The 12,658-nt window shown below is 33.1% G+C and overlaps 1 protein-coding gene across 1 annotated transcript; it reads right to left on the reverse strand.

Moving 5' to 3' along the window:
* Positions 1-3,385: 3,385 nt before the first annotated feature.
* Positions 3,386-10,566, reverse strand: LOC143049678 (acyl-coenzyme A thioesterase 13-like). Its single transcript, XM_076223335.1, has 3 exons — positions 10,428-10,566; positions 5,147-5,331; positions 3,386-3,625 (listed from the first exon to the last, which is right to left on the reverse strand). The coding sequence occupies exons 1-3, from the start codon at positions 10,515-10,517 to the stop codon at positions 3,469-3,471; spliced, it is 432 nt and encodes a 143-aa protein (XP_076079450.1). The 5' UTR covers positions 10,518-10,566; the 3' UTR covers positions 3,386-3,468.
* Between the last annotated feature and the right edge of the window lie 2,092 nt (positions 10,567-12,658).

Below are 12,658 nucleotides of genomic sequence, written 5' to 3' on the forward strand. Positions count from 1 at the left end.
ATTTCGATATGAAACATGTTACATTAATGAATCTTTATTTATGGCAAGTGGGTAGAATGTTGGTAAGTATGCCTGCATTCACCTGCGTTTTGTTCCTTTGAAATTAAAATATTTGCTCAATACACAACGAACATTGTGATATCAATACTCTTAGCTTACATGTTTTATAATAATGAATCTATCAAAGCAAATTCCAATTGACAAATGTGCATGCGTGTATTTATTGAATTTTCCCCATTTATATTCTTATTTAAACATGAAATTTTGACCCATCATAGATCTGCCTTTGGTATGGTCATGGGTTCATATGGTTTACTGTTTGTACCTATATGTAATCTAGTTTGCCAGTATTAACACTACGAATGCGGACTTGCGCAAGCTAGTGTTGGAATTTATTTCTTGTCCTGGTATTAAACGGGTAAGTTTTTCTTTTATTGATATTGTCAAGCTTCAATGATCCACTCAAAAGCTTAACAAATCACAAAGTATGTTTTTGTTAGTCTAATCTATCCAGCGCACCACATTTTCTTATATACAAATTAAAACTAATAAAATGAGAGCAAAATGAGTTTACCAAAAACTAATCAAGGAAATAAACAACAGCTGATGGAATCGCATAAACTCTGGTGTGTCTACAGGGTAGAAGTCTCTTGTCATGTCTGCGTGTATCTCCCACCATGCCAATCCGCGCTCAGTCAAAATATCGCAATCAAAAATATGATGCATTCGGTTAAGTTTCTGGTCAGACCATTATTTTGGTAATTAAAAATCTAAGAACGAGAAAAACATGCTCTTAGTGATTTAAGACGCATCCATGCGCGTAGCTACGTTTACGTCAAAACGCCCCGGCGTACACTTCAGTTTTGGTAAAAAAAATATTTTAATCTAAATAAATCAAAAAGAAGTGGTTAAAAGCACATCAGCCTTGTAAATCTTTCTTCAATTGCTTTTATAATTGCGAATAAAAGTGACACATCTTTCAATCTACCGTGTTATATATTTGTTCATTTTCTGTTCAAGTGTGAATCTACTGTGAATTCTACTTACTTTCCTTCTGTTTAAAACATTTCATTATCTGATGAGATTCAATATTTGGTTGGCGTCGTCACCATTTAGGTTTAGTATGTGGTTAAAGATTTTTTTAAATATCATTAACTTTATCAAACCTTCATGAAATTTTACGAAAGTTGGACAGAAGCTTTTTGTTATCAAAAGACTTAGAGAATCTAGAGCATAATGATGAAATAATATTTTTAATTTGCCCGTATTTTACTGATAAAAGGAATTTCTATTTGAAGTTAACAAGTAAATACAGTCTGGGGTTAAAGTTTGTTACACATCAATTACTTTGCCAGACCTTCATCGAATTTTATGAATCTTTGGCAGAAGCTTTTTTATGATTAAAGTAAAATTTTGAAAGTTTTTTTTTTTTTTCATTTTTCAGTTGACAGACGGACTTATCTTTTCGCAATTAAAAGACGGTCTGGGATTAGTATTTTTTACATGATAAAATTGAAAACCTTCAGAGATTTTCATGAAACTTAGGCAGAAGTAATATTCCAAATCAAGAAAAAATGTCTTAAAAAATGTTTGATTTTTTAAAACCTGAAATGGACTGATAAATGGATTTTCTTTTCGCGGGAAGTAATCCCAGGCGAGAACCAGGGTTCCACGGAACGCTTTACGAATTTTCATAATACACCTGAACATCTATGAAAATTAATTACTTTATGTCCATTAACGAAATTTGCACAAATAAGGGGTTAATTTTGATCGAGTGCGGCTCCTTTTATACATATTTTAAAGTAATTGGTTTGGACATTTTCTCTTAAACCAATGACCATTAGTTTCCAAATCAACACAATGAATAAATTAAACATAAGAGATAAACAAATTAGACTCTAAAGTATGTTGCTATTGATGAGTTTTAAATGACAGAAATGGTATCTCATTCTCCATAACTCGTTAGCTTCAGGGTGCTTTGCCCCCTCGAACCCACTACCAGTGGATGCTTTAACCTGGGCCCGCTGAAAATAGCCTAGCTACGCCACTGACATCGTATTGGTCAATCAATTCATGATGATGACTTAAACTTGTGTTGATTTCGGTTGTTTTTCCTATTAACACTGTCAGAGATTGTAGTATCATATTAAATGAGATGTAACTGCCAAACGATGGGCAGGAGGTATGTTACTCGAATCTGTGTCAATATCGAGTAAGATCAAGATATGAGGTAGACCCTAAAGTTTTAGTAGAATCCCTTATCTGAATCAAGTTTCACTAAGATATGTGAGGTGTGTTATATATCTGTATGTTAAAATCGTATTTTTCCGGAACTGTTTTGTCTTAACCATAATTGTTGTGATTATTTTTTCAAGTATCAGGCTTTTTTTGCCGTTTGAATCCAAAGTAAAAGAATCCTATTTGAAAGCTCTTCGTTTTATCTACATTTTACTTGTCTTTAGTCCCCCAAATCGAAGTCAGGTATATTAACAGGTGCATGTACTCATTGAAATGTGGGTTATTGAGTTGCTAGACATCATCTATATATAATGTATCTGAAAATAAGTTTTACGATCTTTACAAATGCATATTTGATTTTCTTGGAAGGTGGTTGTATAAAAAAGAAGATTGATGGGGACAGCAGAATTCAAGTACATTTATAATTAATGAGTTGGTTGAATGAATTTGCATTAATAATAAAAATAAGAAGAAAATTATAAACAATGAAGCATATCTTTGAATCCCATGAATAAAATTTTGTAAAACAAAACGAGCTATTGTGTATGACATCATATAATTTTTATTATTTTCTCTTTGTGAGTTATGCAACTTAAATGTATAATTATCTTAGTCCATTCATTCGTTTTCGAATCAATGTTAGTATTTATGGGTTAAGTTTTTACACAATACATGGCTATTGTTTAGTCAAATTACTAAAATTCATGGATTTTTTAGCTATTGACGTATTACCAGTTAAACTTATTCAAACAGCTCTGAGACAGAGGTAAGTTATATACGAAAGATAAAGCAGACAATTAATGAATAAGGAAACGAAAAGTGCATGATTTATCTGCGTGACAGTGGAATTTTTTAACAGAACAAAAATTGCTGCTCCAAGCCTGGAAATGTTCATGTTTTCTATAATAATCATAAGATTGTTTGTTCCATTACCATATTCGGGCAGAGAACACATTAACGATTAATACAAAAGGTAGGTTCTGCGTAGTGGAACAATAGAAATGACGGACTTTAAATTGCACAGGCCAACTATGGACCAATAAAAAATCAAACAGTTTTTGTGAAGAATAAATTCCTTACGTACAGAGAGTGAGACGAGTTATCGGAATTAAGTTACCACTGTCAAATGGAGATCAAATTGAAATACTGACAATGTATGTTTATTTCTGATGATCTATTTTTTATATATAAAAAAAAGTATATTTAGATTTACGCAATCAGTATAGGTCATGATCCTATAAACTTAGTATGTTTTCCCTGTGCTAGTAATGTTCCGTCAGCTTTTCTAGTTATATCAACGGTCAAAAATGCTAATCTGTTGCCAACTCTTAACGTTTTGGCATCAATCAGTATCTCCTCTCCAACTTTTGCAGCTTTCATATATCTGGAATAAAGAAAACAGTCTGCATCAGTTTAATTGTGAAGATTAAATCTAAAGTTTCTCACCACTGTAACCTCTTGATTTCATAACAGTGGGAAATAATAGATTACAAGGTTAAATTTGAAGTAGAGGCTGGCATTTTTGAGAAACTGCTATTGTAGGATTCGTTTATATAAGTATACTTGTGTGTTGAGTAAAGAAACATTGAAATGGAAAGTTCATAATTTGGAGGCTAAAATGATCTCTCTTCTCATAAAGTGTTATTCCAACCGACCCTCATTGTCAATTTCTAAAGGTAAGTCAAGATATGAGTCTCATATTTGACTAGTTTGGTGGGGTATATGCACTCTACATAGTCACAAAACTTTGAATTATTAAGTGAGAGGACATCTTTTATATAGCGGAACGTGAAGTTTAAAGATAATATAAATGCTAGTGTGTTTTGTTATTCATCCTAAGAAGCCTCATATGAATAAGGGAGAAAGTCGACACAAGAGGAGCACATGTGGTTCCCATTGGAAAGTCGATTGCTTGTTGAAAAAATAAGTTTTCAATCATGAAATCAAACATCTTGATAATGTTAGTTTCAGATATATTTTGTTAGAACCTTTTTGAATATTTTCTTTTCAAACATCTGGAAGATATTTTGAATAGTAGTAATGTCAGTTCAAAACAAGCGATTCTTAATTGGTGGATCATACTTTTAAGACCTAACTGTCAACTAACTGATAGTTGTTCATACTTCATTATACTGATGGAACAAGGAACATGTATAACACCATTTATCCTGGCTATAGAATAGAAAATAGCATTGGGAATTGAGTTATTTAACTTCGGAATAACTGATATATTGCTAGTTGCTAGCTCAACTTGCAGAGACATATACTTATATAGTTCATGCATATTCAGAACGAAATCAACTTAACAAACAATTAATACAATTGGTAGGTTATGCAAGGTATATAGATCGGAATATAAATCGAGAAATTAGGACTGCCACTGAAGAATGAAGGGTTATGAACATGGGCAGAAGTTAGAAAGGGGTTCTTTAATATGCAGACAGTGTGGCACTCAACATAAACGAGTCATCGGACTTCAATTTCCCCATTACGATCCTAAACATTACCCCTTCCAAACAGTCATACGGACATTTAGTAATGCTATTATTGCCGATCGAGAATCCATATTACTATAACCCTATGGATATTGGGGTTTCGGAATAATTCTCAAGACCTATCAAGAAGAACTGTATTAAAAAATAGCATCAGATTCGCAATACTGAATTAAATGTTCATGTTTATTTTAGTTTCTTGTGTATAATTCGGAGTTTAGTATGACGTCCATTATCACTGTACTATTATGCATATTTTAGGGGCCAGCTGAAGGACACCTACGGGTGCGGGAATCCTCGCTACATTGAAGACCCATTGGTTGCCTTCGGCTGTTGTTTGCTCTATGGTCGGGTGGTTGTCGCTTTGACATATTCACCATTTCCTTTCTCAATTTTATATGGCATAAACTTACGAGATTCCCATATCTACGCTCACTCCAGCTACTTGTTTGTCTGATGTAAGAAGTGCCCATGTAGACACAGCATCCACTAATGTTGCAGTCATACCTCCATGCAATGTACCACCACGATTCTGATCATCTTCAGTGACGATCATCTCACATACGCATTGTCCATTTCCACCAGTTATAACTTTAACCTGATAACACAATACCGAGAAACTGGAAATTAAATGGCGTAAATACCTCCAGGTGAAATTTTACACAATAGATAAAAAAGTAGTGGTCACCATAATTCATCTTGCAAATACATGGTTTCGTATCCTCGCCGGGATTTTGCTTTAAAAATAATTAATCTATAACACAAAGTATTTTAGTACAAACCCGCTGCATTTGTTTTCAACTGTCCTAAGTCAGTAACCTGTTGTTCAGAGGTTGTCGTTTGTTAATGTGTTTCTTCGTTTTGTTTGGTGAATTAATTCCCGTATACATGATATATCGATTTTTTTTTTTTTTTTTTATTATTGTTTTGCACATAAATCAGGTCCTTAGTTTTCTCGTTTGAGATTTTTAACATTTGTCATTTCGATGCATTATATTGTTTATTATGCGGTATATGTCATGCCAAGAAATCCTCGCTAAAAATTCCGGTCGACCTCCTACGGCAGTCATTAGTAGCTAAAGATTTGATTTCGTTGAAGGAATTAATTTATGACCTTCATGTACGTGTCGCTTAGAACACAGCCATATACCAAATGGTCAATATTAATCATCCATGTAATTTGCTCTATGGGGTGTTTGCAGAATTTCAACGGAGGCAATTTCTTGGCATGGGAGAAAGGAAGAAAGACCAATCACAATTTGTCCTATATTTGTTTTTCTCTTTTTTAATTACATAAAAAAAATAACCCTTTCAAATATAGAGTTCATAAGATACAAATATTCCCTGTGGAACCCCCACACCCCTTTTATTTGTGCTCTCTGTTTTCAACCCTCGAATTAAGCTTTCGAATCGAATTAAAATTAAAACCTTGCTTTCTAACCAATCTATTCATGTACCGGACCGGCAACTTTCTTTATTTAATACGAAAATCTACAGTGCCGTTATACACATGCATGTTGTTTGCTTGGAGTCTCCGCCCGAAAAGAAAGAAATAGTCTAACTCCAAGATATTATATTCCTGCATCATGTGATTTTTACCATGTGCAGCTTACATTTGAATAAATACCGAATATGGAAAGTGAAACTACAATTCAAAATATAAAGTCGGAAGGCACAAATAAGAAAAAGAAAGATTTTTTTTGGCAAAAGGTGCAGGTAAATTCTCTCCGTGTTCAAAATATACATGAAATATTTGCCACTGCCCCTTTTCTGTTCTATGAATTCTAACCCTGAGTTTTCTATCTGTTACTCGGGAGAAAGGAAGAAAGACCAATCACAATTTGTCCTATATTTATTTTTCTCTTTTTTAATTACATAAAAAAATAACCCTTTCAAATATAGAGTTCATAAGATACAAATATTCCCTGTGGACCCCCCTTTTATTTGTGCTCTCTATTTTCAACCCTCGAATTAAGCTTTCGAATCGAATTAAAATTAAAACCTTGCTTTCTAACCAATCTATTCATGTACCGGACCGGCAACTTTCTTTATTTAATACGAAAATCTACAGTGCCGTTATACACATGCATGTTGTTTGCTTGGAGTCTCCGCCCGAAAAGAAAGAAATAGTCTAACTCCAAGATATTATATTCCTGCATCATGTGATTTTTACCATGTGCAGCTTACATTTGAATAAATACCGAATATGGAAAGTGAAACTACAATTCAAAATATAAAGTCGGAAGGCACAAATAAGAAAAAGAAAGATTTTTTTTGGCAAAAGGTGCAGGTAAATTCTCTCCGTGTTCAAAATATACATGAAATATTTGCCACTGCCCCTTTTCTGTTCTATGAATTCTAACCCTGAGTTTTCTATCTGTTACTCGGGAGAAAGGAAGAAAGACCAATCACAATTTGTCCTATATTTATTTTTCTCTTTTTTAATTACATAAAAAAATAACCCTTTCAAATATAGAGTTCATAAGATACAAATATTCCCTGTGGACCCCCCTTTTATTTGTGCTCTCTATTTTCAACCCTCGAATTAAGCTTTCGAATCGAATTAAAATTAAAACCTTGCTTTCTAACCAATCTATTCATGTACCGGACCGGCAACTTTCTTTATTTAATACGAAAATCTACAGTGCCGTTATACACATGCATGTTGTTTGCTTGGAGTCTCCGCCCGAAAAGAAAGAAATAGTCTAACTCCAAGATATTATATTCCTGCATCATGTGATTTTTACCATGTGCAGCTTACATTTGAATAAATACCGAATATGGAAAGTGAAACTACAATTCAAAATATAAAGTCGGAAGGCACAAATAAGAAAAAGAAAGATTTTTTTTGGCAAAAGGTGCAGGTAAATTCTCTCCGTGTTCAAAATATACATGAAATATTTGCCACTGCCCCTTTTCTGTTCTATGAATTCTAACCCTGAGTTTTCTATCTGTTACTCGGGAGAAAGGAAGAAAGACCAATCACAATTTGTCCTATATTTATTTTTCTCTTTTTTAATTACATAAAAAAATAACCCTTTCAAATATAGAGTTCATAAGATACAAATATTCCCTGTGGACCCCCCTTTTATTTGTGCTCTCTATTTTCAACCCTCGAATTAAGCTTTCGAATCGAATTAAAATTAAAACCTTGCTTTCTAACCAATCTATTCATGTACCGGACCGGCAACTTTCTTTATTTAATACGAAAATCTACAGTGCCGTTATACACATGCATGTTGTTTGCTTGGAGTCTCCGCCCGAAAAGAAAGAAATAGTCTAACTCCAAGATATTATATTCCTGCATCATGTGATTTTTACCATGTGCAGCTTACATTTGAATAAATACCGAATATGGAAAGTGAAACTACAATTCAAAATATAAAGTCGGAAGGCACAAATAAGAAAAAGAAAGATTTTTTTTGGCAAAAGGTGCAGGTAAATTCTCTCCGTGTTCAAAATATACATGAAATATTTGCCACTGCCCCTTTTCTGTTCTATGAATTCTAACCCTGAGTTTTCTATCTGTTACTCGGGAGAAAGGAAGAAAGACCAATCACAATTTGTCCTATATTTATTTTTCTCTTTTTTAATTACATAAAAAAATAACCCTTTCAAATATAGAGTTCATAAGATACAAATATTCCCTGTGGACCCCCCTTTTATTTGTGCTCTCTATTTTCAACCCTCGAATTAAGCTTTCGAATCGAATTAAAATTAAAACCTTGCTTTCTAACCAATCTATTCATGTACCGGACCGGCAACTTTCTTTATTTAATACGAAAATCTACAGTGCCGTTATACACATGCATGTTGTTTGCTTGGAGTCTCCGCCCGAAAAGAAAGAAATAGTCTAACTCCAAGATATTATATTCCTGCATCATGTGATTTTTACCATGTGCAGCTTACATTTGAATAAATACCGAATATGGAAAGTGAAACTACAATTCAAAATATAAAGTCGGAAGGCACAAATAAGAAAAAGAAAGATTTTTTTTGGCAAAAGGTGCAGGTAAATTCTCTCCGTGTTCAAAATATACATGAAATATTTGCCACTGCCCCTTTTCTGTTCTATGAATTCTAACCCTGAGTTTTCTATCTGTTACTCGGGAGAAAGGAAGAAAGACCAATCACAATTTGTCCTATATTTATTTTTCTCTTTTTTAATTACATAAAAAAATAACCCTTTCAAATATAGAGTTCATAAGATACAAATATTCCCTGTGGACCCCCCTTTTATTTGTGCTCTCTATTTTCAACCCTCGAATTAAGCTTTCGAATCGAATTAAAATTAAAACCTTGCTTTCTAACCAATCTATTTATGTACCGGACCGGCAACTTTCTTTATTTAATACGAAAATCTACAGTGCCGTTATACACATGCATGTTGTTTGCTTGGAGTCTCCGCCCGAAAAGAAAGAAATAGTCTAACTCCAAGATATTATATTCCTGCATCATGTGATTTTTACCATGTGCAGCTTACATTTGAATAAATACCGAATATGGAAAGTGAAACTACAATTCAAAATATAAAGTCGGAAGGCACAAATAAGAAAAAGAAAGATTTTTTTTGGCAAAAGGTGCAGGTAAATTCTCTCCGTGTTCAAAATATGCATGAATTATTTGCCACTGCCCCTTTTCTGTTCTATGAATTCTAACCCTGAGTTTTCTATCTGTTACTCCATGCCAAGAAATCCTCGCTAAAAATTCCGGTCGACCCCCTACGGCAGTCATTAGTAGCTAAAGATTTGATTTCATTCAAGCAATTAATTTATGACCTTCATGTACGTGTCGCTTATACACAGCCATATACCAAATGGTCAATATTAATCATCCATGTAATTTGCTCTATGGGGTGTTTGCAGAATTTCAACGGAGGCAATTTCTTGGCATGTTTTGCTCATTATTAAAGGCTGTATGTAGACCTGTAATTATTAACTTCTGTGTCGTTTGGTCTCTGCTGGAGAATTGTCTCATTGGCAAGCAAATGACATCTTCTTATTTATACATAAGAGAGAAAGATAGTATTTGATTAACTTACAGGGTCGTGTATCAACGTCTACAAAATGTAGTGAGGGGAACGTTTTTTAATTAGCAAACCATATAATCAAGTTAGTAACCTACGGGGGATCTTTACTTAGATTTAAATGGGTGGTCATCTAGTCAACAGGTTCCGTTGGGTTTCTCAATCATGCATACATATTGTAAACAAGTTTTTATGATAAATAAATAACGGTAAATTAATGATAATGGTTTTTGAAGAATAATTTATTTATCAATGTCGCATATTACTCCGGTAAGCTTTCAAGTCAAGTTAATGATTTAATATTTTTTTTAGAGTTCAAATTGAATCCCTGATCATTTGACATGGAAGTCTAATAGTCCCAGCTTAAAATACCTTCAACTGCAAGAAACACTTTTAAATCATTTTCATAGAACATTTTAACGAGTATGCAATTGGAAGGTAATATAATCGACTGAATATAGACTTTATATATAACAATATTTTGCTAACCAAAAAAGAACACACATTTTTTTTTTATCAATTTATCAAAACAATATCCATAGAAACGTCGGAGTTATCTCCCATGAACATGTTAGTATAGTAATGTGTGTGGCTTTCAAGATCTTTCAAAGATCGCGTTTTCGTTACAGCATGATGCCATCGATCCTTAGCTTACAACTGCGACTTACCTTGTTTAACACACTTTCAAAGCATCTTGTTTTTACGCTTGCTTCTACTACTTGTTTTATAAACTGCAATCCTATTTGTGTTCCGCTCATGTTTAGTTATAAAAGAGCGATAACTCTTGCTTGCAAAAAAATATTCGAAAAATGTTTTAACCGTTTAGCTGGCCTCCCTTGAATTGGAAACAGCATGGTTTAACGGTACAAAATGCGTGAAACTGTAAAAATTTTATCGACTTGTATGTCTTGTATGGACTTGACATGGAATCTTTATATGTCTTAAAATTTATATAAGCTGATTATAGATTTATATTATAAAAGGCAATGTATAAAAAGATGTGGCTTGATTGCGAATGAGACAACTCTCAGCAAGAGACAAAAAGACACATAAAGTAAGAACTGTAGGTCACAGTAAGTCCTTAAACAGAGAGTAAACCCCGTGCAGCATAGTCAGCCGTGCAGCATAGTCAGCTGTAAAAGGCCCCAAATTGACAAATGCAAAACAATTGAAACGAGAAAACTAACGGCCTGATTCATATACAACTTAGATAATAATCGAATAACAAATACAACAACAAACGACAACCTCTCGACTTCGGAAAGGCACATACCGATGATGTGGCGGGGTTAAACAAGTTAAAAGGCGTTAACCCCCACCCCGTAACCTTGGACAGTGGTGTAACAGTAAAACATAAGAACAAACTATAAAAATCAGTTGAAAAGGCTTAACTCATGACATAAGATGAATACAAAGCAGAAAACATGCAACAACAAAAAAACGAAGCTTAGAAAATTATCATCTTCAGCTGAACGTATGTGTATAATCTAACAGCATTACTCGTATAGAATTAAAAGAACACTTGTAACGGCCAATAATATCAATTAAATATTCTTAACCGGCACTCTATATGTACATATTTTGACTGACTGACGTTGGTTGGTAGCTGCTCTTATTGAAATTTTCCCTTTCTTTTCCACCCTTTCCTTTGATGTTCTATGAATTTTTTTAAATGACCAAAATCGGTGTTTTCTTTTACATGCATTTTATTGTGTCATGTTTTGTATTTTACTTATCGACCAAATAAAGTGAACAGAAACTGTAATGAAATAGTGAAATAGAAATCAATTAAAAGTCTAACGTCCTTTCAATAAATTCATATATGCGGTATTGCTAATATTTTTCAATTATTTTATAATAATAATGGGTCATTCATAATAATTCAATATGATGACAAATGATAAAAATTGATATTCAGTTGGGAGAACACACCTTCCCAGGTGAGATAAAATAATAGATTAGCAATAAAATTAAAATAATTCTTATTTATATAATTGTGTTATCATCGAGTATCGTGACAAGACATTATTGGCGTTCTGATTGTAATTTTGCGCATGATGTCGCGTCTCACTACGACGCTGGCGTGAGATGAGATTTCCCATCGGGGTGTTTCCCTCAGACAATCCGAAAGTGTGACATGATTTATGAGGCATGGACTTCCAGGCATGGACTATTTTATTAGATAATCACGTTGCCAGAGTGAACTGTATTGTTTTAGTATACTCTAAAGACCAACTGTAAAATCTAAATGTTTGTAAAAATATATGGGGATGTCAATGTGACAATGAGACAACCCAGTTACACCACATAAAGACCCACACATTCATTGAATATTGAATAAACAGTTTTCAAAATTATATTAAAAAGTATAGATCTAAAAAAAAACTTCCTTTATTGGCATCCAGACTTTATTATAAAATTCCCTATGATGTTATAATTTTTTTTTATTTATCAAATATTTTCACAAACATCACATTCATTGATTTTTTAAAAATGGTTTTCAAAGTAAATGATAAAATAATCCATAGACCTCGAAGATATAAAAGATACAAAGGATAATTATATGTAATCATTAATATCATATATTCATTATATTTGTATAGTGTATAAAAATTGATTTTGGCAGGGTAACTTGGGAATACACAGGACCAATCAAAATAAATTTTCATATTTGATGTCTCTCTGGTATTGATTGGGTTATCCAGTAACTTTTATAATATGATTAGTGCTGCGAACTACATATATTATTTACAAGCTCAGCTTACTAAGTTGATGACGATTTACTTTTACCAACAATAACTTAATTATTCCTCTAATTTTCACTTTAACGTGTGCCAACAACTAAATATAATTCCAAAGAATGGCATTTTTAGTATTCTTAATTAACTCCACCACATGA

The sequence above is a fragment of the Mytilus galloprovincialis genome, chromosome 1 (assembly GCF_965363235.1).
Source record: "Mytilus galloprovincialis chromosome 1, xbMytGall1.hap1.1, whole genome shotgun sequence".
Taxonomy (NCBI): Eukaryota; Metazoa; Mollusca; class Bivalvia; order Mytilida; family Mytilidae; genus Mytilus; species Mytilus galloprovincialis.